General features: G+C 33.8%; 1 protein-coding gene across 7 annotated transcripts in view; it reads right to left on the bottom strand.

Moving 5' to 3' along the window:
* Kdm6a (lysine demethylase 6A) overlaps positions 1-27,373 on the bottom strand; it is a 128,498-nt gene that overhangs the window by 29,175 nt on the left and 71,950 nt on the right. For 2 of the 7 annotated variants that reach the window (XM_028776115.1, XM_028776114.1), the window contains exons 7-18: positions 23,089-23,143; positions 20,164-20,198; positions 17,769-17,862; positions 15,384-15,510; positions 11,168-11,266; positions 10,816-11,035; positions 10,119-10,253; positions 9,504-9,659; positions 8,870-8,965; positions 7,421-7,522; positions 6,140-6,535; positions 1,899-2,677 (exon numbers count right to left, since the gene is read on the bottom strand). In XM_028776115.1, the coding sequence (XP_028631948.1) occupies positions 1,899-2,677; positions 6,140-6,535; positions 7,421-7,522; positions 8,870-8,965; positions 9,504-9,659; positions 10,119-10,253; positions 10,816-11,035; positions 11,168-11,266; positions 15,384-15,510; positions 17,769-17,862; positions 20,164-20,198; positions 23,089-23,143 (2,294 nt within the window). The remainder of the gene's footprint in view (positions 1-1,898; positions 2,678-6,139; positions 6,536-7,420; positions 7,523-8,869; positions 8,966-9,503; positions 9,660-10,118; positions 10,254-10,815; positions 11,036-11,167; positions 11,267-15,383; positions 15,511-17,768; positions 17,863-20,163; positions 20,199-23,088; positions 23,144-27,373) is intronic. The other 5 variants (XM_028776118.1, XM_028776120.1, XM_028776119.1 and 2 more) reach the window with 3 other exon arrangements.

Here is a 27,373-nt window from a genome sequence, read left to right as displayed (position 1 = left end):
AAGCTAGTAGCAACCAAACACCCCATTACTTGCAATCTCAAGACTTTCTCTAAGCTTCAGAAGATTTGTCTCCAACGTATACAAGTGATTTCCTGCCTCTTCTTTAAATTAATGCCTAGATTTGCTGGAATAGTCCAAATCCATCCCAGAGATTGATAAAAGTTTGGTGCATTTAGTTATTTACAATATTAAGTGTCTATAATGAAGCAAAATGACCTTTGTAAGTTTAACACAAAACTATGAAAATGTACTCAAGTAAATGTCCCAATGTCCTCATTGGCCTCAAAAATGAGGAAGAGTGGAAGAGTATCATTAATAACACATTAGGAGATAAAATAATTAGCCACTCCATAACATAAAATTTTATTACCAAAGACTGCCTTCCACATTGCTTATAACTTTCGGGACATGATATAGCTCTAGAATCTACTTCTAGAAAACTATTTTTATGACATCTTGGTTTCCCATTTCTTTCTTTTTTTAAAAGCAAATGTCTTGAGTTTATGAAGACTGGATGAGGTACTGAGCCCCTGCTTTACCTGAGTAGAAGCAAAACTAGGAAAGGAAGGTAGAGGCCCAGTTAGCCAAGGCAGAAGCAGGCAGATAGAAGACAAGCATATTGAAAATCTATCAAGGTACCGCATCTCAGTCAGCTATGGCTATTGACCTAGACACTTAAAGGGATTCAATGTTGAAATGAATGATAGTATCTTAGACAAAAAGGTTAATGTGTCTAAATGAAAAATTTCTAAAGAAGCAAATTTTAGAAACTAAGGAATCTTACTGTATGTTTACAATTTTTTAATTTAGAGATCTGTTATATTAAATGCTGGTATGTAAAAAAGAATCACATTTATTTTATGACTGGGTAGACGTGGTGATGCACTCCTTTAATCCCAGCACTTAGGAGGCAGAGCAGCCTGGTCTGCATTGTGAATTCAAGGCTACAGAGAGCCTGCTTATGCCTCCTCACACCCGAAAAATAGTTAAGATTAATGACAGCTGTTGCCACTGAGAAAAATGATACCAGTGAGGTGAGATCCATAAAGAAAACAATAAAAAACCGACATAACTTCTGCTTAAACTTATTAGTGTAAAAGTAACTATCTGATAGTTTAAAAATTGACAGGAAACAATGAAAATCCATACACAACAGACCAGAAGACTCTTTAAATCAACTCAAAATTAACTGCTTACATGCAAGATTCATTTATACATACGGGATGACAAATACAAACCAATGAGAAAAATGAGATGTGCCACGCACAATGAAAAGACTATTAAAATCTATATTCTTTAAATATTATCAAAAGACGATGGAAACTAATCAGATTGATCCTTTGATGCCTTTTTTGTTCTAAACAGGAGACTTATTATCCTTCTAAGTGCTTGAGGATTTTCCTTTAAAAACTAAAACAAATATGCTTTTCCTTTCACAAAAAGCTAGCAGTCTGTTATATTTCTCCATTGTCCCTTACTTTTCCTATCTCTTTATAACCTCTTCTAGAATCAAATGAATTGTAAACAGAGACTTACCTGGGCGATTGCTGAGGTCTATCTCTAGTCTAACATTTAACAGACTTTGTTCAAAATCAAACAATGGGCTTTTCTAGGCCTTGTTTTTTACTCAAATGTGACTGAATTGAGTCTCGTTTCCATCCCCAGAGCAGTCAATCACACTGAAGCCAACAACTGTAGCAACCAGTAGAGGGCAGTAACAGCACGTTCAGACACACCCTCTCAGCTTAAGCAAGTTACAGAAGTTTCACAATCAAGCACACCACCACCAAGCTCTGTTCAAACTTTTACTTTGGATGACTGATTACACTATTATTTCCCAGACATGATCAGGCAAACTGTCAAACACTTCACTCTGTAATTAACTTTACCACACTAACCTGCAAGCTTTCAGAACTTCTGCTGAGCTGGGATATATGGACACAGACATTGATGGTATGATCTGAGGACTAGGTCTGTGGCTAACTAGAAGCACATCTGTTTTAATGGGGCTCTGAGATTCTTCCATTCCTTCTCCATTAATTGTGTGCAGCCCACTGTGAGGGCTGTTAAGGCTGGTAACACTGTTTGTGGTTGTCTGCTCAGTGGACTTAGGAGAAGGTGTTGCTGTAGAAATGGCTGAAGATGGTGAAGAGGCAACAGAATTATCAGTCTTTGTATGGACAGTTGGGTGGATGTTATTGACTTTGTCACAGGTTCCAGGACCCACATTGTTATTAGCTTTTCCCATCAACAAGGCAGAGAGCTGAGGATTGTCTGAACTTAGTAAACCTGGTGACTTAGAATCTCCATGGCTAGGACTGCAAACAGCATCTGCCATCACCTGATGGACATGATTAGGAAGTCCTTCAACACTGGCAGTGCTGTTAGGTGTCTCTCCAGTTTGCCTGCTTGTTTCAGGCACCGTCAATGTGTTTCCTGAAGGCTTGCTCTCTTTGGTTAAGATAATGCCTTGTTGTCCACCTGAGGTAGCAGTGTGAGAGGAGAGGTGATTGAGAGCAGCCCCCTGTGTTACTGAATTGCTAGGCAGGGTGGGATGTCCATTCTGATTCTGAATACCAGAGCCAGCTGCCTGGAGATGCTGGGAAGACCCAGTGGAAGAGAGAGGTCGTTCACCATTAGGACCTGCCAAATGTGAACTCTGACCTTTGTGAAGCCCCTAAAAAGAAAAAAAAAACGGTTTAAATCTTATGTTAAACTCAGAGTATATACAAAATTTTAAATATTAAACGTAAAAGCCACTAAAAATAAGTATCTTTATAATTTGACCCAATTCCTAAATTTATCAAAAAAGTACTCAGTTAGCTAAAAGAATTTCCCTAATTAGCATGGCATATATTAGTTTACAAAAAGCACAGAGAACTCTAAGTTTTAAAGTAGGGATTTTCATTTCTAAAGTCAAATATGGATAGAAATATAATATCACTAATAATTAAGCTATGAATATGATAAACCAAATAATATATCTGTGATCTATTAATAGATTAATATAGAAAGTAAATTAATTTTATCTTTAAACATAAATGTAAATATATTCATCCCATTACTACTAAAGCACCTAGCCTCTGGAGCAAAGCTCTACTAAAAAGCTCTACTAAAAAGTTTCCTCACAGTTAGAGAAAGGACTGAAGGAGCTAAAGGAGTTTGCAACCCATAGGAAGAGCAACAATATCAACCAAACAGACTCCCCAGAGCTCCCAAGGATTAAACCACCAACTAAAGAGTGCGCATGGAAGGACCCATGGCTCCAGCTGCATATGTAGTAGAGAATGGCCTTGTCAGGCATCAGTGGGAGGAGAGGCCCTTGGTCCTGTGAAGGCTCAATGCCCCAGTGTAGGGGAATGCCAGGGCAGGGAGTCGGGAGTGGGTGGGGGAGCACCTTCATAGAACCAGGGGGAGGGGGGTGGGATGGGAGTTTGTGGAGGGGAAACTGGGAAAGGGGAGAACATTTGAAATGTAAATAAATAAAATATCCAATAAAAAAGAAAAGAAATTTCCTCACTGAGTCAACTCCATATATTGTTCATATGTATATATAAATATACATCCTAAGTCTATACCAATGACTTACAGAAAAGCTGTATTTTTTTTTAATCAACTGAGTATAAACACTTAGGAAAGTATCTGGCAGGAGAGATAGTATACTATAAGTAAGAAAAGTTTTAAGTACAGAGGAAGGTCACTTAATACATCTAGTAGAATAAGAACAAAATAAATGGAACTAAAAATAATTTTTACCTGAAAATTGCCCCCTGAAATCACAATTTTCATTTCATTTTACTGACAAAATAATTAAGAATGCTAATTTTTCAGCTATATTGAACACTGGAATTTGGACCTAATTTGAAATTTAACAACTTTTTATAAGTTTAGATAAAAAAATTATGTAAGATTCATACAATTGTAACTACACACTAGCGTATTTCATCTTACATTCCTAAGAACTGAACAAAGAAATTAGAAGTATATTGTGAGTTGAAAATGACTTTAATAGCAGAGTTGAAAGCTTTTATGAAAAAAGAGATTTAACTTGGCAATAAATTAAAAAATAAAAATTAGATGACTATTAGGGACTTTCCAGCTGGAGTATCATAAAGCAACCTCGTGAGGGAAAATTTTGACCTGGAACTAGTATATTTTTAGACAATTTTCTTACTTCAGTACAACTATATTGTAAGGCTCTTAGGCACTAGCTAGTCATGAGGGACTAGGGTTCCCTGCCATTTAGCCACCTACAGAAACCTGTCCCACAATCATTGTAGTGGGGTAAAGTACTTGCTTTCCTGAGACAGAGTCTGCCTATGTCATAGACATGGATACCCTGAACTTGAATTCCTCCTGCATCAGCTTCCTAAATGTCAGATTAGGATGAGCTAAGTTTTTTTAAAAAAATATTAGCAGAAATCTAAAATAGGATTGAGTATTTTTGAAAATTTCAAAGGGAAATTTGAAGGGAAAAATAGGAGAACTATTCTTTACAATCATTACAAATGCTCTCACTTATTTAACTGCCAATTACACTTAGAATCTTAATAGGCATCTTAACAAATGTCTCATGTTATCTTTTTAACAATCTTTTAATGTTTAAAGATACTGAATTCCCAAAACACATCATCTCATCTAACAATTTTTTCTTCTATTTTATCTATCTCTCTACTGAATGTTTCCCATTAGTTTATACTACAATTTCTCAATTTAATTTAAAATACAAATAAAACCAAACTCTGAATTCTATTCCTCCTTTAGCTATAACTATCTCTTATGTGTGTAACCTATATGACTGCAGATGTCCCATGGGAACAGTCTATACTTGCTACCTCCAGTTTTATCTATCCTTTCATCTCGAAGCCTATGACACAATTAGGCTTCAACTTGTAACAATCCACTGAAACTAATCCTATTCAAAAGTTTCCTAATCATCCCTGTATAGAGTCAAACAAGCAAGTATCTGGACTTCGCACCACATTTGGTGTGACATAATATTTGCTTATTTTTCTCCTATTCTTTAAAACTGTAACAAAGACACACCACCCTTAGGTCCATGCTACTAGAAAGGAGGAGGGAAAGGGGAGAAATGTACAGTACAGGTTGTGGTGTGGATTTTGCTTGCATTCATTAATTTGTGAATCCCAGAAATATCACCTCAGATATCAATTTCTAGATCACCTTACTGGATTGTGGTAGTGTGAATAAGAATGGCTTCTGTAGCCTCAGAGATTTAAATGCATGGCACTGTTTGAAAGAATTAGGAGCTGTGGGCTGTGAGGTTTCAAAAACCTTACTTCAAAAGCCCAGAGTCTCCCTCTTTCTGCTGCCTGTGAATCCGGTAGAACTCTTGTCAGCACCGTGTCTGCCCATGTGCCGCCATGCTCCCTGCCATAATGATAATGAACTAAACCTCTGAAACGAAGCAAGCCTCAATTAAACACTTTCTTCTATAAAGATGCATGGTCACAGTGTTTCTTCACTCACTTAAGACATGATCTAACAGCATTTTGATATAACTTTGATATACCCTTCTTGAAAGACAAGATATGGTTTATATTCTCATCAATGCCCTATACCTCATAGCTTAATCCTTTATTCTAGTCTTGATAGTTCTTTAATTTCCTGCCTGGCAAACTGGACTAAAAAGGACACTGTGATTCAATTTTGAATACTTTTCCCAATCTGCTCCCACCCTTTTGAGATCTTACCCTATTACTGTTCTAGCTTTTCAAGACAGCTTAAAATACAACTCTTTACTCTCATACTCCATTTTGTCTTCTCTTCTACTCATTCTGTCTATATCCAGATGTTGACCACTATCATCTACTACTACTACTAAAAAAATAGGCATTTTGCTTATGAGGCCAATATAAATTAGAAGTGGACTGGGGGGCAGGGGGAAGAGGTTATACAGTTTACTTTTTTCTTCATTGGTAAATCTTCCAGATTGTTATCTGTGGAAACATTATCAAGGACACAGAATATATACATTTATACTGAATTGAAACATAGCAACAATATTGTAGGACTATATGATTCATATAAAAAAGGTTCCTGAAACACTTACCAAGCATAAACAAAATAAACAGAAACTATTATGTGAAAAGTCAACCTAAGCAGCTAGTCTTGTTACCTGAGTGGAGTTAGATAGTTGGTTTTTCCACGGCTCCTCTGTGCTGCTGGTCAGGTTTGTGCGGTTATGAGGTAGAGTGGGTGCGTTTCGCTGCAGGTAAGGCACGTTTCCATTACTTCCATTTCCTGTTACATGATTATTGCCTATCAAAATAGTTTCTGTACTTCCCAGTGTTCTTGATGTGCTACAGGGAACATGGCCTGCAGAAAAGGGTCCATTGGCCAAAGCCTGCCTGGGACAGGCAGGGTGGACTCCAGGCTGAGACACACTAGGCATTCTGGTCAGAGGAAGCTGTGGCTGCTGGCCAGAAACTGAGTTTGTAGGCAGTGATGAGTCAACTGTTGGCCCATTAGGAATTCCAGTAGGCCGTACCTGTGCAACTCCTGTTTGTCTCATCTGCAAGGAACAAATGAAAAACAAATAAACGTAATGTATGTATGTAGTCCATAGAGGAGAGAACCAGGATATCAGCATGAAAAGATAATCATGGATCTCTGATCTGATCCCAACATTTTACTTCTCTAAGTTAAAAACAACCAACTTCAAAAACAAGAAGCTATTTATTTATATGGCAAGCTACTTAGGAAAAGCAGAAATAAGTTTTACGTTAAGGCAACATCTAGTTAATAATTACCAAAAGAAAAAAAAGCAGCTGAAACCTATGAAAAATTCTGGAATTCATAATTCTTCAAGGAACCTAAAATTCTTAATTCTAAGGTAGATCTAGTGGTGAGGCTATAATCCCAGCTACTTAGGAGGCTGAGACAAAAGATTCTCAAATTCCAAGGTCAACTCAGGAAACTTAGCGCGTGAAGGAGGGAGTGAAGGTAGGGAGGAAGGGAGAGGGACATAGAGAGGGAGGGAAAGGGAGGAGGTAAGGGGGAGAGAGAGAAATCAGAGCTTAGTGGTAGTGGTAGCAGGCTCCTATTGCATGAACAAGGGTCCTGTGTTCAACCTTAAGTGCCCCACTCTCCAAAAAATAAATAAAATAAAAATAAATAAAATCAAAAAAATTGTAATTATGACAAATCCTCTAAACTAAAAGGTTTAGTATAGAATTACTAAGTACTAATGAATATATATAAAATGCCATGGAATTAAATTATTTAAAATAAAATAGCTACCCTTTTCTTAGAAACTCCTGGTATTTTAGAAAGTATAGATCACAAAAGTCCTATCAAATATAAGAATATGAGTATGGGTGAATTCTACAATGATGCTATAGTCAAAAAATAGTACACAAAATTCTATCAAATTTTAGAGGGGAAATGTTATACACACTTGGTGTTGCTGCATTAAGACAAACTGACTCTCCAGCTGTTCCAACATTAGTTTCTGTGCTGGATTTAAATTATTTCTGTTTGCTCGGAGCTGTTCCAAGTGCTGGGGAGAAAAAGGGGAAAATATAATTAAAGACAGATCTAGAAAGAAGCTAACAAATCTGTTCAATCTTTATCTGAATAATTAGTAAAACTCAAAACCACTATTAAGGTTAAACACTGATTTCTGATGAACAATAATCTAATTCAATCTTTAAGTCTTTTTATAGTTTAAGTAAGAAGACTAAGCATGCATCTGAACATAGTTTATTTTAATGTGATCTTTGAGAGAGATGGTCATGAAGTTTTACTAATAAAGTAATTTTTGGTGTTTATGGAGAAAGCTCTTTAAGCTTAAAAGACATAATAAATATGCTCCAAAAAGCATTGACTGGAACAGGAAAAGTCTGAAGACATTGCCTAAAACTAATCAACTTAAACAATAGTATAAAGACATATGATTTTTTTCATATAACAAGTAGACTATATACTGCCCTGAAAAGGTTTGTAAAGAACATTAATAGTTTACAGTAGACCCCCTTATGTAAAGGAGGTACCTTTTAAGATCCCCTAGTAAATTTCAAAAATCAGAGAAGAGCTAAACCTACAATTTAATGCCTTTCCAGTCCTAACACCACTACAAACTGAAGCCATAGCAAGTACAGTATTAGGCGTGACAGTAAAACTAGTACAAAATTCTCTTGATTTATACCTTGAGGTAAGAGAGATCTTAGCAAACTTAGCATATGATGTTTTGTGGATTTTTAAAAGAACTTTTTACATGTTCACATAGAGGAACCACTATGTGGCTTCTCTTTGATATACTACAATTGTTAAGAGTCATTATTTTTGTGGTTTGTGGTCCAGTTGTTTTGACAATGAGATGGCTACTAAGTGATTAAGGGCCGATTAGCATATAACAGCCTGAATACATTGAACAATGAGATGACTGATGTCTCTGGTGGGACAGAATGGGATTTCATTTTTCAGCAGAACCTTGTAATTGAGAACTTCTTGTGGTTTTCCTGTCTGAAAATTTTCATTTTATTATTTCTGGACCATGAATGACTAAACACTTAGTGAAATAACTTGTACATACACAACACAGCTCTGCTAAGCAGGTAAGAAGCAAGTAATGCCAGAAAACTGTCAGGAGACATCAGTGAGTTAGAGCAGAAGTTGAAAGAAGGCTTTATCCTATATAATCTACACTCATACTTTGTGGCTCTGCATGCATACTCTATTCCAAAGTCTAAGTAGAAACAAGTGGGAAAAAAAGACTGAATTATCTTTATTATAATGTACACACATCATGTCCCGAGTTTCTTTCCATTTAACTTTAAGAATTACTAAAAGTTCACTATCACTATTTATGCTAAATTATTTTTCTTAAAAAAATAATCTTACATACCTGTAATTTCTGTGGTGTCAAACACCATGAATGAGTTTGTTGCTGTACTGGAGGATGTAGCACAGCATTGCCACCACTCCAATTATCAGAAGTACTCTGAGGAAAATTGATAAAAACAAACATTAAAGAATATTTGGTTAAGACAATAGAATTAACATTAATCAATGACTACTGAAGGCTAAATGACTATGAATTAGAGTAATTCCATATAAAAGCTATTATTTTAAAAATTTACATGCACATTAAACTTAATATTCATAACTTTAAAAAAATGTTGATTCTATAATAAACCACCCCCAAAAAGCCCACCCCTAAACTCTGGCCCAAACTGCTAGCCTATATACCACACTGTCCACTAGATTCAGAATTAAATATATTTTAATGTTGGTAAAAAGTGATGATGAAAAGTGTGCTGATACCTTAACGGCAGGGAAATGGATAAAATGATTTGATGAATGCAAATTTAACCCTACTTTATTTAATATGATTCTAAGAGTTAGGGATGGGAAAACTCAAACCTCTTCTGATGTCCACAGATTTAAAGTAAAGGACAGGATATGTTCAAACTGCAGAATTACAGGGCAGTTGGAGCTTCTTTTTTGACTGGGATTTTCTATTTCTCTAGGACATATACCTTTGTTGGACTAGATGTTCTTTTCCTCTTGGCAGGACTGGACAGGTCATCTACTTGACTAGGAGGAATCATGTGTAGTGGCAAGGACTGCTGTGAAATTGGTGTTTGACTGAGGCCTAATACAGGTTCAGTATTTGGATGATGAGGTTTACATGCCTAAGAATCACAGAAGGAAGACAAAAATAGGGTGCTATATATTCTTAATTCATTCCTTCAAATTATAAAACTTACAAGCTGCATACTTTTCATTTTCAAAGTCATGTGGACATCTCTGATTGCAATTATTGAAAGTCAAAAATCAATGAATCATCATCAATGGAGGAATGTGTACCTTCCTTTGAAAATTGTTAAAAAAATTAAATAAATCACTGCAGCATTATTTTAAGAAATGTTGCAAAAACATGAAAATGCACAAAGGTTCTAAGTTGGTACCCCCAAATTTATTCCCATATCAGAGGGAATGTTATTTTGATCTAGATTCCCTTAGCACTTAAATGAAAGGCTATTATTAATTAATAAAAAGCCTTCTATGCTTACTTAGAATAAGCTTGACTACTACAGATTGAAAAGAACCCTTAAAGCTGGGCACCTGCAGAACATAACCCAACTTCTCACCTGCTGTGCTGTGTTCATGGCACCCTGCCTGGAGGTAAGCTCTGCGGGGATTGGTAGGCTCCATGCCTCCTCAATACTAGGAAGTAATTTAGTTTTATTCTGTAGACTACCTTGTGGAAGGTTACACAACTGAGCCTAGGAAAAATTATGTAAAAAGCAAATTTAACACAAGCCTACTTGAGTAAGAGCAAGTCCACTAAATCTTCCTAAAGGCTATAGCTTATTTTTTTTAAAAAAAAAGAAAATAGATTCTAAATTTGGGGCTTTAGAAAGATAATAAGTATAAAGAGGGTAACCAGAATATAAACCTTTGTGAGAATCAAAACATAGCTAAGCTGTTTCCAGGGTTCTCATTAGCTGTCTTCTCATGAAACTTCAAGCAAGAGTGAAAGACAGTGTTTGTGTTCTTTTCTTTAAAATGCTATGACAACTTAAAAATGTAGACAATACACTGAAAAAAGAAAACTTATGCAAATTAATATGCATCAATGTGCAAAAGAGCATTTTAAAAAAGATTTCTTATCTCACTTAAAATGAGAAAGAAAATGATATTACAAGCTATGGTATATTTACAAAATATAGAAACATATTACAGACATCCAGAGATAACTAGACAAACTTTCCAGCCACCCTATTCCTGCCTGAGTATTCTAGGGAAATATGTGGCTTTTAAAAAATTGGCATTTAAAATTTTTACCTGTAAATACTTAATTCGTGCTGCAAGTCCAGAGGTATTACTACAATTTTTGCTTCTAGTTGCATTTAAATAGCATTTAATAGCATCCTGAGGCTGGTTGCAGGATTCATAGAGAGTGCCTAGATCCATCCAGGCTGCAGAATGGCCATGGTCCAATTGTACAGCACAAATATAAGCTTGCAAAGCATCCATAGGCTGATTTTGCTGTTGATAGAGCACACTGAAAGGAGAAATTAAGAAAAAATAAGTCAACTAAGAACTGGTTAGTTTCATAGCATTTTCATTACAATGTATGTTATATGTGATGCAGTCATCTTTGCACACCAATATCATTAATTTTAGACAGTCTTACCCTATTGAACACCATGTATCTGCACTTGCTTCTGATTTATCAATAGATTGCCTGTAAGATATAAAGGCATCCTGAACTTTCCCAATACTTGAATAGCACCTGAGAGGGAGAGGGAAGGGGGAGGGTAAGAAAATTCCATCAATACCAAAACAAATTACATTTACTTGCTTAAAAAGGGTTATGTATCAAAGCAAATTTTTAAAAATGTATTATGTTAATATATTTAGGCACATGTGTGCATATGCGCAAGGAAATTACAATACACATGATAACTAGCAATTCAAAACTGTATTATAGTCTTTCTTAGAGGTGCTAAAGAATATTGCATTGATAAAGTCTATTAAAGTAAGTACAGGCCATTTCCCTTCAATAGTATAATGCTAAGAGTTGGACATAGCCCCTGCATGCTCTGCTTTTACATCTTGACCTCTAGTTTGTCATATAGTCAGAATATAGAGTTCAAAACCCCCAAATTATGCTTTTAGTAAGACCTAATGAATTTTCTTTTCTTAAATAACAGCAAAGGGCAAATAAACATTACTTAATTTATAAAGACGTTAATTTAATGGTTTGAGGATCACAAACAATATAAATATAGTATATAGTATTTCATGACTAGTAAAGACAGCAGTATAAGATTCAGGTTTTAATGCCTGCCATTTTCTTACAGAGTATGTACCTAATAACAAACATCACTGAAATAACAAGGACAGAAATTATATGTTTGGAGCTAAAAGAGAAAGAAAACAGAACTATAAATAGTGTCTCAAATGACCTTATAATTTAATTACTTTCCTTTGTCTTTTGTTTTGTACAAAGTCTTGCTTTGTAGCCCTGGCCTAGAACGCACAGAGGTCTACTTGTCCCTGTGTCCTGAGTATTAAAATTAAAGGCATACTCTACCACACCTAAGGAATTTTCAATAGAAATGAGGACTGAAGGTACTGTAAATATCACAATGTCATTATCAAATGGCTAACGGACAGTTTAAGAAGAGACTACAATTCACTCAGAATTAAGAAAAGGTAAAAAGATAGGTAAGGACAGCTTTCCAATAAACTCGTATTTGTCTTATTATATGCTTACGTTGAGAGATCACTGATTTAGAGTAACCACCACCAACAAAAAAGTAAATCTGGAAATATTTGTTCAGAAACTATTTTTATCCCCACAGTTATTCTTTGAAATTTTACTGAAAGTACATTGACACAGAAGATGATAGAAAGTATTCAAATATAACAGTATGGACAAATCCTAATGTATTTGTTTAAAATATATATACATATTACATGAGTATACAACACATTCTCACACACACATCGGCGCGCACACACTTTAAGACCCGACTCCCACCCCAACACTTTGAAATCTGTTTCCATAAAAATGGGACTGTGATAAAAGCACAACAGATATTCACCTGCCAACAATGAATAGCATAGACTGAAAGTAAAGTTATGTACAGAAAAGATGGTTTTATTTACTGGTTTGGAATGGGTAAAAGCTGAGATGAAAGGAATGGAAGCAGAAAAAGCAAAAAAAGGGAGAGAAACAAAAACCAAAACCAAAAGAGTGGTAGAGACTATGTGCCTGACTGAGAGTAAATAAAGGAAGAAGGAACAAGCTAGAAGTATAGCTCAACCGCAGTAGTAAAGTACTTGGTTAAGATATATTAGGCTAGGACCCCTCCCCCCAAAAACAGAAAAAGGAAAGAAGGAAAAAGTCGAGTATAATTTTATGAAGCTGATTTGGAGGATTTGATGAATAAGAGGTGAGGCTCTTAGGAAAACATCAAAATTTAAAACAGCTCTATAGAAATCTACCTTTGAAATTTATCTATTTGAAGAGAAGCTGAAAGGACAACACAGCACATCTATTAGAGAACAGTAAAAAACAGGCCTAAGGAATTACTATCAGAGATTAGACAGAATCAGATAATTTTACTGACTAAACAGAGAAGAAGCAAGTTTCAAACACTACCTGCAAAAACTGTTATCTGGAAAAAGAATTTGTGACAAGATGTCAGTAAAAAAAGATCAAATTGGAACAAAAGCAAAGGACAAAGATAGGAAAACAAACTTTAAAATATTTTCTATTCATAAGCATTTCTCATATTAAAAGCAAAGCATGAGATGGTAGTAACTATAAAAAAGCATCAAAAAAGTTTAAAACACACCTAGAATATTGTGACAGATGAAAAATAATTACTGTCTGAAATGATCATCTTCAACCATAAAGCATGTTAGGTTGTGATAATTATCTCTTGTTTGAGAAATCACGAAAGTTTAATGTCTATCTGCAAAAGTTTAATACATCTCAGTGGTTCAGAATACATAATTAGCTGACTGAAGGAAAGAAATAAATATGGAATATTGCTTACTGAAGCTGAAAAAAAAATCACTGCATTTTAACACTAATTCTAAATATGGCTCATTATAAACTAATTTTATAAAACTAGAATTCAAAGGAAATTTTAAAAATTTAAAAAATAGAAGCTTTGAAGTAGGAAAGTAACAGTTCTATTTTGCAGCCAAATTAATTGTTATAAAGGGCTGGCTGTCCTGTACACTGGAAGAGTCTTTTTTAATTTTTTTTTTTTTTAGCAGAATCCCTAATCTCCGCTCATGAGGTACCAGTAACATTCTATAACAGTTTCCCTTGTCTCCCAAGAACCATTAATTTAGTGCAACCACCTTATAAAAGATAGCACATACTGGAATCATAAAACATGGGATACCAAGCTGGTATTGAGCTAAAAGCTGGAAGATGCTATTCATGCTACTGGAGGAGAAAAGCAATTATTAACCTCACCTAGCTGTGAACCCTGCAAGCTAGAATAACAACTGGCCTGACAAGATATGCTCACTGGTGTAACAGTGGCAGGAACATATTGGAAATAACCAACAACTTTCTTGTTTTTATTTTTTATTTTTTTTTAGTTTTTCGAGACAGGGTTTCTCTGTGTAGCCCTGGCTGTCCTGAAGCTCACTCTGTAGACCAGGCTAGCCTCGAACTCTCGAACTCAGAAATCCGCCTGCCTCTGCCTCCCAAGTGCTAGGATTAAAGCCGTGTGCCACCACCGCCCGGCAACCAACAACTTTCTAATTAGATTTAAGGCCTACTCTAAAGGACGGAACTCATACCAGCACCATTATTGCAGCCAAGAACCTATGACTAAAAAAGGCTCTAAGTCTGAGGAAAGAACCTATTACTATTACTCTGCTAAGTGGACATATTAATTGATTCTTAATGGCTTATTGTTATAAGTATAAATTTCTCACCTCTCACCCTTCATTAGAGAAGCTTCTATTTACAGTAGATGGTGACTAACAGAGACACTCAACTGGTCAAAGTACAGAGTCTAAGAGAATGAAAATACCCAGTCCTAAATGTGGCATTTATGCTACACCTTCTCTTTTCAGAATTGAGGAACCATTGAAGGTAGGGTGTTTGTGAAGAGTGTAAAAGGGGATGAGTGAGTTAAGTAAAGGAGAGGGGTCCTGAGGAGTTGAGGGAAGGGTAAATATGATCAACACATCCTGTAAGGAAATTCTCAAAGTAAAAATGAAGAAGAAGCAGAGGAGAAAATTGAAGCCTCAAAAGGGTGTTGTGAGTGTGTATGTGCGCGCGCATGTGCGTGTGTGTTTTCCACAATTCTACAAAAGTTAACTAAGCTCTTACTTAAATTTGAGTCTTTTGGTGCCTTGTATACTGAGTTTTCCACTATATGGTGAAAGGCAAAATGGATTAGGAACAATGCATTAAATACATATATAGAGCATATCAAATAACTCCTGAACAAAATTCTGACAATGTCTCTTTCCGAACAGTTAAACAATAATTCACTTTCTTAAAAAATGAAAATTTCAAGTTAAAGTGTGACTTGAGTTCTACTACTAATCAAATGCTAGAAATTACATGAGGAAAAGCACTGAATTCACTGAAAAATGTAATATCTGATAGGACCTTTTAAAGAAACTAGTAGCAACTACGGTTAATGAAACCAAAAAATGTTCTCTTAAGGCAAGGTCATGCTTTGAGAAAACTACTGTACTTAAAGCTTACTTTTATCATTTGCCTTTCAGGAATCTTTATTATAATCTATTAAAAGGAAAAAATATACTATTTAAGATACAAACATAAATTAACATTTGAGGTTGAAATTAAAATCTCCTAGCTATTATAAACAACAGAATATAATTATCTGGTTGAGTCTCACCTTCCAAGGAAATACCAGGATTGGCCAGAATTTGGATCTGCTTCCAAGGACTTCTGGAGATACTGAATAGCATAGCTTTCCTTGGTGGCCTTATCTCCCAGGAGATCCACAGTGTGATGCATCCAACCTTTCAAACATTAACATATATTATATAATAGTTCTATTTTTAAGAACCCAAAGCAAAAATTTAATAATATATCGACTTTAAATGTACATATAACCAATCAACATTATAAATACCAAAGCTATATTGGCTACTAACAGTCATTTTCTTATACAAAGAACATAGAAACATCATAGATACCATTCCACATAAAATTTAAGTCCAAAGAACTTCCAAGATATTCTATTAACCCAATATTTATTTCCAAGGAACTAATGATAGTTCAGTTAACATACACACAGAATCTCATCTCCTTAGATAAACATAATTCACACTGTATGTAAAATAAAAACTATAAAAAATTATAAAATACTGAACTTTGAAAAATAGAACTAAGAACTATTCAAATGCTAAGAGTAATAAACTTTTCTAAGAATATGAATGTGGACATGGCTCATCAGTTATGAACACTGGGTTCTGTATCTCCACTTCCAGAGGATCCAATGCCCGCTACTTAATTTCATTTTTTTCCTTTCTTTTTTCTTTTTTTTTTTTTTATGGAGCCTTGGGTGGCCTAAACTAGGATGGCCTTAAACTCAGAGATCTGTCTGCTTCTGCCTTCCGAATGCTGGGAATTAAAGGCACCTCTTCTGGCCTTGGAGTATAATAGGTATGCCCTTGGTATATCGGCATAAATGCCATCAAAACAACCATACATATGTAATTGCAAAATTGGGGAAAAAAGAAAAGAAAAAGAAAAACTTAGTAAGTAGTTAATCAAGCAAAATAAATATATCATGGAATACTGTATTCTAAATATTTGAAATGGATTAAGATCTATTGGGTTAAGTTTGCCAATAGATCACATTTGAACTGCATATCTCTCCAATGTATAAAATTTTATTCTTTGTACATAGTCTACATAAAGACGCTTGGTTTTTAACATTTGGCATATACCCAAAGATACCTTAAAGGAATTCAATTACCATTTTTTATCAAAATTAAAAACAAAAATCAAACCGCATCTCCTCCTATTACTAGTAAAAATAAGATTGGGGGGGGGGGTGCAGCAGCACGGGTGTCACCAGGCAGAAGTCTTTGTTGTACAAGCCTGAGTACATAAATTCAATCCCTGGGAGAAAAAGATACTGAACTCCTGAAAGGTGTAGGAGCCTTTCTGACTGCCACAGGTCTGCCACAGCACCTGTGTGCCTGCAAGTGCATGGTGTCCTCTGGCCCCATAAGTTTTTTTGTTTTTTGTTTTTTTAAAAAGCAGCATCTAAAGATATGGCCTCTAAGAGAAAGTGGTCCAGAAACAGAAAGCAAGCTGCTCTGAAGCAGACATAATTACACAAAGTCATGAGTTTACTTTTATATTCTGAAACTTAACAAACCACTGTCGAGTCAGGTGATTTATGAAGCAGATCAAATAAAATCACAATATTCCAATCTATTTCTTAAAAATGTGTGTGTGTGTGTGTGTGTGTGTGTGTGTGTATTAGATTCATAGTAATTAGATTATTAGATAGGAAGGATTTACATATATTCTTTTATGAAGCTAAAAGTACATGGAAAACTAGAAATAAGACGAATAAAACCATTTATATTCATGCATTAGTTGAGAGGTAAATAACTTTGAAAGCATCAGAACTGTTTTTTCCAAGTTAAAAAGCAAAAGCATTTTCACTATACTTGCAACCTGTTTAAATTTAATGATAAAAATTTACATTACTCAAACACTGTAGTTCACCAAAAATATTTTGATACTCTTATAATTCTTAAAAATACAGGCAATTCAAATAAAATTCTAATACACAAAATTAAAATGTAAAAACAAAGGTTTCTTCATACGAAGGTACGGTGGTATGAGTGGGACATTTGATTACTTGGTTCCCAGTTTGTGACACTGTTTGCTAGGACTAGAAGGTATGGCTTGCTGGAGCAAGTATGTCTCTTGGGTGGGCTTTGAGGTTTAAAAAGCTCTCTGCCATTATTAACCAGTTAATGTTCTCTCTGTCTGTCTATCTGTCTGTCTGTCTGTCTGTCGGTCTGCTGCTCTCTTCTACTTTCTGACTTCTTCTTTATGATTGGAGATATATGCTTTTCAGTTGTTCCTGCCAACATGCCCACCTACTGTCATGTTATAGTATATTCTTATCCTTCTAGAGCCATAATCTCAATCAAAACCACCCCTTCTTTTTATAAGTTGTCTTGGTCATGCTGGTTTTTACCAACTATGAAAAAAAAATACAGAACACATAAGACATCATACGATTACATACCTAATTGTTGCAAGACAGTTGCTTTTACTTGTGCAGAAAGGTTTTCTGTCTGCAAAAGTTGCTCATAAGCTTCTTTTGCAGAATGGTATTTCCTCTAAAGAACAGAAAAAGAAATTTAGAAAAAAATAAAACAAATATAAAATTTTTCCAATATTGATAATTATATAATATTTATTATGCTTTGTAACAATTAAAAAAAACTAGTTGAAAGTAAGAAAGTGATGATTCTATTACTGATGTTTCTTTTTAACACCAGAGAGGTTCAGATAGGAATGTTCCACTATATGTAATGCTAGTAATAACACCCACTATAACAAAAGTATCTGACAACTCACAATTGCTAAAATCATCCCAATTCATTTAATAATGTAAATCACCCCAATTTTACTTAATAATATTAATGACAGTAGAGCACTCTGCATCCAAAAGTATAATTTATCTGCTTACCAAGTTATCAAGAAACTCAATAATACAGAACATCTCCCCCCCAAAAAAAGCTATAATAAAAATCACAGGTACAAAAGTAATCAAAATCCCATTATAAACATAATCTTTCTAGAATATGAAATCTTATAAAATATTTATAATATCTATAACTTTAAATTTATTAAGACTCGTATAATTATAGTATTTAAGTTCCATAGGCAAATTTCTCAATGCAACCATTTACATAGCACTGTCAGCAAAGCTTTAATACGACCAAAAGCTATTCTCACAAAAGTCATAAAGTTTAAGCAACACCTTCAAAGCAAAAGGTCATAAAGTGGAAAGCTTGAAAAGATTGCCTTTAAATTACATTTCTTAGAACAATAGGTTGCAGTGGCTTTTATTCTTGTTACTACTACCATTTAACTGACTGAATAAAATAAATCATAAAAAAATGTAGGAAAAAGAAATACAAAACTGGCTATATGAGCCACAGGCATATCATGTACCCTATGATCTGGCATCTACAAATTAAATATAAAAGAAAGGTAATGTCTAATCACTCTATTGACTAAGTATCAAGCATTAGAAATAGCTAAGGAACTATAAAATATAAATTATATCAATAAACTATGAGGGAGCATTTTAGACAACTGCACATTGAGATTATTAGTACTTATAAACTGAACTTTTGTTCATGAACTAAACTAATTCCTAAGACATTAATCTTATGTAGTCTACAAAAGTTAAATAAGCAGTAGTTAAGTAGGATAAGAGTTAACATATTCAATCTAATTCTTTCGACCAAAAAGATATTGCTGAACATCTAACACATAATGGAAATGGTTGGGGCTACAAAGTAGCATGAAGACCAAAGACAAAAATAGAAATACACCGTGCTGTATATAGATAGTATATTTTGGAGAAAAATGTTCAAATGCTTAGAATACTAGAAGAATGAAAATTTAGAAACTGCTTACAAACACTTTGCTAAGTCAGTTTAAGATGACTGGTTGTAATCTAAGGTAACAGAGACAAGGAACTATTTCAACTAATCAGATTTATATCATAGAAAGAACATACACTATGAAGCATATCAATGTTATTACATAACCAAAAATGACAAAAAGTATAAAACAGTGACATACTTGAAAATGTTTGCATCATATCAAGAAACATGAAGTTGGCTTTTGCCTCATATCATGTACAAAACAACTGCATTAAAGGTTTAGTAACAGGAAAGAAATACAAAAAAAAAAAAAAAAAAAAAAAAAGCAAGGGAGTTCTTCCTTGAGATGGGAGTTCACTGAACATGACAAACCAGCACAAATTACAAGTGAGAATAAAGAGTTGACAAAACAATTATAATCCCTGTCTGAGGATGCTAAGGTGAAGGATAGTAAGCTGAAAGCAACCTAGACTGCATTATGAGAGCTTTCTTAAAACAATCAAATAAATATTTGGAGAGATGGCTGAGTGCCTATTGCTCTTGAAGAGGACTATGGTTCTTCTGTTCTCTGTACTCATATCAGGTGGATCACAATTTTCCATAAATCAAGGACACCTGCACACGTGTATATACAAATTCATGCAGATGTACAGACACATGTGGTGACTGATAAAAAAAAATCATTTAAAGCAAACATATTACAATAAGCATCTACAAGATAATAAAGCATTCTCTACCACAAAAGAAATAGTAAATGCAACTACTTGAAATACCAAATAAAGTTTATAGGCAAGTTATAAGTGATTCTTCTCTGGATATATCAAGTTCTGATCAACTGATATTTCATCTGTATCAACTGATGAAATAACATTCTAACTAAGCTTAATGGGCATGCATGCATGTATGTAACAATACTCAAAACTGCATTAGATTCCCTGCATACACTTAATTTTTTTCATTAGTCTATTTTATAAATGATATGTATATTTCTTTTTCACTTGAATAAATTAAAACACTTACCTGGGTTTCATATAAGTGGGCAATGTGAAACTGAACTATAAAGAATGATAGAAAACAAAGACAAGTCACTAATAATACAGCAAGGTTTGGGGCAAATTAGGCAAGAATTACATTACAGAATATAAGCATGGCTTACATTACACAGATTTAAGTAATAGGAGAATAACCTTTACTTGCTTTTAACAAAAGAATATACAATCAAACTGAAGAAGAAATAGGATAATAAACCATATTAGTCATTGTTGATCATTAGCAAACAAAATATTAATAATTAATATTAGTTATTATTGTTAACAGATATGACAATTGAGTATATACTTTATAAAGTTCAAAATGACAACCTTAAGTAAATAGGGAAATCTTATAAAACTTTTAAATTTCAGAACTGAGTACTTGAAGTTGAGTTAAAATTAAAACATATATTAAAATCATTCTCTAACAGAAAACATTAAAACAAAAGAGCTATCAGATTTATATTTTTATATGTTTATGTGTTATATTACACATACACAACACTTATTAAGATCTTATAGGCCAGAATGATCATGGTAGTAACACAGAGATGGCTAGTTGATTTCTTTTTCTTTTAGTGCTTCAGAGTTAGATTTCACCATTAACCAAAACCAAACAAGTCAAATCACTTGGAAGAAAAGTACTAACAGTTCTGGAGTTAATACATAAATATTGAAAATAAAAGGAGACTATTTTGGCTATCACCCATGTATGAAAGCAAACCAAGAATAAAGTCTGATGTCTGTCTCTCTCTCCCTTCTCTTTCCATTTTTAAAATTTTGTTTTACGTTCTCTCTATTTTGATTTTATAAATTGATTTCAAGTACTCTTGGAGCCTCTCAAAATTACATAAACATAGCTTGTGTACATTTGTTTAAAAATAAAACACAAGGTCCAAAGCTATGATTAAGTTTTCAGAGATTTATTATCAATGTGGATTTCTGAATTGATGATTCTGACAGTGTGGGCAAGGTCTGGAAGGCTATCTTTTGATTCATTTCTATGGATGATTCTTCATGCCTATTTTTTCTAGCTGAACACCAGGGTAACGTCACACAAGGTAAGGAAACATATAATGAATTTTAAAATAACATTATTAATTAAAAATATTATACTGTGTTAAATATCAGATAAGTGAAAATTAAAATACTTTTAGAATATGAAAAACCCAAAAATAATAATTACAGTTTTAAGTTATGCAGAAGATATTTAAGGCTACTTCTCTCTGCCTACTATAGCGCAGTTCTTATAGAGAATTCCAGTTGTATTATTTCTTTGTTATGTGGGAGACAGACTATTATAGGAAGAGATGGAGTCTTCTAAAACACTAAAACTTCTTGCCACTAACATTTTTCTACACTGTTGTGTAGTAAGAGATGACAATTGGAAAATCAAAACAAAATATTAGCTACTTGGTGTTCTACTGCCACTCTATAAACTTCCTCTAGGCCATCTTATGGACTAATGAAAAGGATCTCATTATTTCAAGAATTACTAAGTCCAGTGTTGCCCTTTATAGTATGAAAAATACCATACAGTTAAATTCTTTGAAGTCCCCTTTGAAATAGAGCACAGCAAACAAATAAAAAAATATTTACTACCAAATTATATTTGAGATAAACTAATATTGTCACAAAAGGTCATGAAACTAAGTTTATTCAGAATTAGCAAAATTAATACCAGGAGACTATTTTATCCTGAGGCAATCTTGTAACAAAAAGTCTCACGTCACCATGATCTTGCTTTTCAAATTATAAACAGTAACTTGCATTTCTTAAATACTGCTAGAAACATATTTCCTACATAACTGGTTTTCTTGGGGGTGGGGGGTCACAGTGATCTACCACAGAGCTACAATTGCAATGTATCCACCCTGTTAATCCATGTTATATTAAAAATTCTACAACTTTTCACTAATCTAAAATTTTCCTTATGCATTTCAAAACAATGAAGCTATTTGTCACTAACATTTGTCTATACTGCTGTCAGAGGACAGAATGACAGAGTAGCTGGGTGCTTCAGCCCAACTCTTTTATGCTTCAACTTTTGTATTCAGGTTAACACAACAATGTTTTCAACTGTTCTCTTTCAACTTTTCCCTTAAGAAGGAAGGAAGAGGGAAGAAGAAGGAAGAGGAAACAGAACAAATTAAGGAAAAGAATGCTTAAACAATTCATAGCAAAAAGGTTACTGCCTAACACACAACATTTACTGAATACCTTGAAATTTTCATATCGTGTTAGTCACTTTCTCTCATGTGATTTTTCAAGAAGCATTTAAAAAAAAAAAACTAGATACATTAAAAAAAATATTCTTCAATTATCAAATTGGTTACTTTAAAGTACACTAAATGGACACTAAAATCATACACGCAGATAAACATATCAAGCTATCAATTCCTGGAAAAGAAATTTATACAGAGAAAGAAAATAAAGAAAACCACTGAATCAGAACACACTTCTCAACAGCATTTTTCCTTAATTAACTGGAAAATGGTACTTCAAACTTTGCGTATGATATATGAAACTATTATAATAAAGTCAACGTATTTTCAGTAATTTTAACACCAGAGCCCAATCAGTAAGCTCCCACATAAATCTTTGCATATCTACTAAGTAACTGGCAAATGCTATTTGTAATCCCTCTAAGTGATTACAATATAATTAGTAAGTTATTTTTAAAAAAAAAATCAACCTTGTTCATCAGCTTACTTCAATACATATCTGTTTCAGACAGACTAGTCACAATATTTAATCTCCTGAATTCTATAAGTAGCCATATCAACCCATAGTTATACTCAATATCTGCAGAAGAAATAAACTATATAGAACTTGTTAATATGATTTTAAGTATTGTTATCATTTGTAGCAAACTGATCTAAACACATGTACCAAAAGGTATTTAAGTACTTACTTTCAGCATTGGACAAGGTGCAGGGATTACAGTCAACCAAAGCTAACTGAAAATGCTACAAACAAAAGGAAAGAAAGTCAATGCATTAAAAATTTATACAGTTGTATGAAAGGATCTTAAAATATTTTTCAGGTATGTCAGATCTAACAAAATACTGAAGCTATATTCCACAAATAGAATTTACTAACCAATGAGACAGAATTCCTTTGAACATTTAATGCTCGCAATTAAGATATATTTATTGTTGGGTTATTTTCTTGAACCAGGTGAGAATAGAGAATTTGAAGACTCAATTTTATCAAATTATCATATGTATCTTTTTATTTATGAAAAGTCTTTAGATTTTAAGTATTCAAGTAAATGGGATGGATTACAAAGCAATTAATGCAATGTATCTTTTTTATCATTAATTTATTTTTGGAAACAATTCTGGTGATAAAACCTAGGGTCTCCTGTTCTCCAGGCAAGCAACCAATCCACTGTGCCACTCTTTTTAAGAATGCTAAGTCAAAATCCAACTGTACTGTCCAGCTACTTTTTATCTTAAAGTGATACTTAAACTTTTGAAAAGAAAAATTTCATTATGAGAATAATCATGAAGGGTAAAACTTATCAGTCCTTTTAAAATGTATGTATACAACTTGTTTAATTCCTCAGGCAATATTAAGCTTAGTAGTTTATTAGTATTACAATGTCCTACTACAAGCAAACAAAAAAATTCATGTTAACATCAACATTTAACAAGTGTTTTAAAATGCAAAATACTTGGTCCGACACCTAGTTTTGCAAAATAAAACTGAGCATAAAAATTTAGATGTAAATGATCATTATAGAATAAATAAATAAATAAATAAATCTAAATAAATAAAGTAATCAAATCTTTGAACAGTTCTGAAAAAAATGTCCCACAAATATATACTGTATAATTTTCCAGGCTGCCACAAAACTTTAGCATTGAAATGAACAATCATAATCCAAACCATTTTAATCAACTTTAATAAGCTTATTTCTACTTATAAGCGAACAATAGGAAAGTAACTAATATTCATGATGGCAACTTTTGGATGTAAGCCCTAAGAGAGAACTAATATCTTTCATTAACAGAAATACTATCACCAAATATTAAGTATTGTATTTCAACATGGAAGCAACAAAACTGAACTTGGTGAATTTGAAACTTCAAGTAATAAGAATAAACTGTCAGTTATCCAACAGTATATGGAAAGGAAAGTTAGAAAAGTACTTTGATAAGACTAGAATAACTATTATATATACAATTATAAACATCTATTACATATATGCAAAATCAAGCCAGCCTCTACACTTGTGTCTTTCTTAAATTTTAAGGCTTTCAGTAACTTCTAAATGGCTAAACTATAACAGAACTACAAACAGAATCTTAAATGCTTAGTCCACTTAACAAATATTTATTTGAAAGTCTCTAATGCCCTAAGGACATCACACACTATGGGCACAGTGGTCAAAATAAGACAAAACAACAAAACAAAACAAAAAAAACAAACAAACAAACCCAAAGGTAAAAGGCTACATGCCACACTTGACTTGACTGAATTAAAAAAAAGAAAAAAAAAAAAGAAAAGAAAAACCCTCAACATCTAATACTTCAAGGATTCCTTATACTTTTCCATAGTCTACTAAACATATCGTATATCTTCAAACATCCCTTTGGTATGCTACCAAAGAAATAGAAAACAGCCTATTTTAAGATACATAAGGAGTATAAAAGCAAAGCAGGCTTTCCTCTAGACAGAAAGAGCAGCACAGCAATCACATTTTCAGACTGTACTAGATTTCTAAGTCTCATCTAGCCTGCAAAAAGAAATTTGTATCTGACAGAAAGCATCCCTTTCCTCTCTGAGGAAGAAAATAAGAACTGAACTAAAACGGAACAACCTTGAAAAGAACAGTCTTGAGTTTTACTGGTTTCACTAAAACACTGAAACAAAGATCATCTATCAGCATCCAAGATTCTGCAAAGAAACCTGGCGTGAGTCATTTTGGTCATATATTTACATAATTATCAAAAATATTAAAAGTAGCAACCAAATCACTGGCCCATCAGTTCAAAAGTATAATTCCAAAGAGAAAAGAGGAAATTTCAGCCAAAAAATATATATTCAAACCATGCATTAGAAAACAAAATATCTTACAAATATCTTACAAAATAACTACTGTTTATAATTGAATAATTTCTAATTGAAGCCTGAAATCTATAGCTACATAATTACAAGTCAAATAAGTTTAAATTTTTTTCTTTAAAGTGCTTCACTTCTAGCTTTAGAGTCAGTCGATTCAAAATCTTATGGATAAATGATTTTTCCCATTTACATATAAATTATTAATTTAGAGCAATATTTAGATTCTAAGCCCAATTAAGGATTTTTTTTTTTTTTTTGGTTTTTTCGAGACAGGGTTTCTCTGTATAGTCCTGGCTGTCCTGGAACTCACTCTGTAAACCAGGCTGGCCTTGAACTCAGAAATTCACCTGCCTCTGCCTCCCAAGTGCTGGGATTAAAGGCGTGCGCCACCACTGCCCGGCTCAGGATGTTTTGATTAAGGAAGAGTTGGAGGTACCACCATTCAAACCAGAAAAACAATCTGCATATCATTCTGATATATATATCACCAGCAGTGTTAAATGCCACTGTTCTGGGGTTTTTACATTGTGTGCTTGTCTCTAGGGACCATTATTTCAGTACATATAAACATAGTGGGTAAATATCCGAAACTATTATCTGTGTTCAATGAAGATAGACAGTCTCTTAAGAGTTACATGTTAGTGCCAGGCGGTGGTGCTGCATGTCATTAATCCCAGCACTCAGGAGCAGAGGCCAGGACATCAGTGCTAGACAGAGAAAAAAACCTGTCTTGAAAAATCAAAAAAGAGTTACACGATAGCAACATTACCAGCTTCTTATTCTATACCAGGTCCTCTACTATGGCTTTAGCACACTACATGTAATGCTCACTAATGTTGGTGTGCTAGAAGGTGTTTGTTTTGTTTTAACTTGTTAAGGAAATAGAGAACAGACTGTAACAGAGACAGACAGACAGACAGACAGACACCCCCAAGAAAATAGATAATGAAAATAAGAAATATTTCAGGCTGAAGAAATTATTATTGTAGGGCCCTTAAAAACACAGGGCTTTATGTATTACCTGAGAGAAAGAAGACATGCCAGATACTGTTGCAAATCAAAGTTTCATTATTATAGCCATCTAAAGGTATTATTTAAAACAAATTTAATTGATCTAAAACAAGAGAAATGTAGGCTGAAAGGATACTTATAGATTTGATCTCTGAAATTGGTTAGGCAATTATGAAGCCTTAGAAGGGCACATAAGACATTCTTAATTAAGCTGATCTAACTAACATTCTCTTAAAGCCTTCAAACTTATCTCCTTTCAATCTTTTTAACTACAGAGTTACTGTGACTGCTCAAGGAAAGATTATGGCGTATTAATGTCTTCCAAATAACTACCAGATCCTGACTATGCTCGCTGGAAAAAAGAAGTTTCTGCAATCTACCTATTCTCTGCTATGTCAGGTTTCTGTCCCTATTTCTTCTTTGCAATGATGGACTGTATCAACTTGAACAATAAACCAAACTAAGCCTTTCCTCCCCTGAATTAACTGTCATCTATACCCATCCATTTATCTCTGAGACCCCCTTGTCTTTCTGCTCCTACTCAGCTTTTCCCCATTTAGTCTACCAATATTCATTGCTACTGTATTTTGCAAATGTAGAAGTGACTCATTAAAAATTTAATACGTGGGAGGCAGTGGCCCACACCTTGGAAAGACAGAAGCAGGTAGACCCCTTAGTTCAAGACCAGCCTGGTCTACAGAGCAAGTTCATTCCAGGACAGCCAAGGCTACACAAAGAAACCCATTGTTGACATCCCCCTCAACCATCACCCCCCCTGAAAAACTAGACATAGTGTGTGTCCAATGTGTACACATAAATGAAAGAATGAGGCAATCTCATTTTCAAATTATTTTCAGAGTGAATAAATTGTAGCTATATCAAAATAAAGCTAATACGCACATAATTTTTACTGTAAAATGTTGTTTTCAAACAACTTTTTAAAGGTGAAGTTAGATATATTGACTGCTTCATAAAGTTGCAGTTTAACACCAAATATAATTACAAATTTAAGTCATGAGTAAATATTAATAGTCACTTTTTAATTACAACTGAGTTGTGTTCTTAAAACATCTAGGGCCGGGCAGTGGTGGCGCATGCCTTTAATCCCAGCACTT

This window comes from Grammomys surdaster, unplaced genomic scaffold (assembly GCF_004785775.1).
Source record: "Grammomys surdaster isolate TR1022 unplaced genomic scaffold, NIH_TR_1.0 265, whole genome shotgun sequence".
NCBI classification, from domain to species: domain Eukaryota; kingdom Metazoa; phylum Chordata; class Mammalia; order Rodentia; family Muridae; genus Grammomys; species Grammomys surdaster.
Note: the sequence above shows the minus strand (reverse complement) of the source record. Positions and strands in the feature narration are given on the sequence as shown.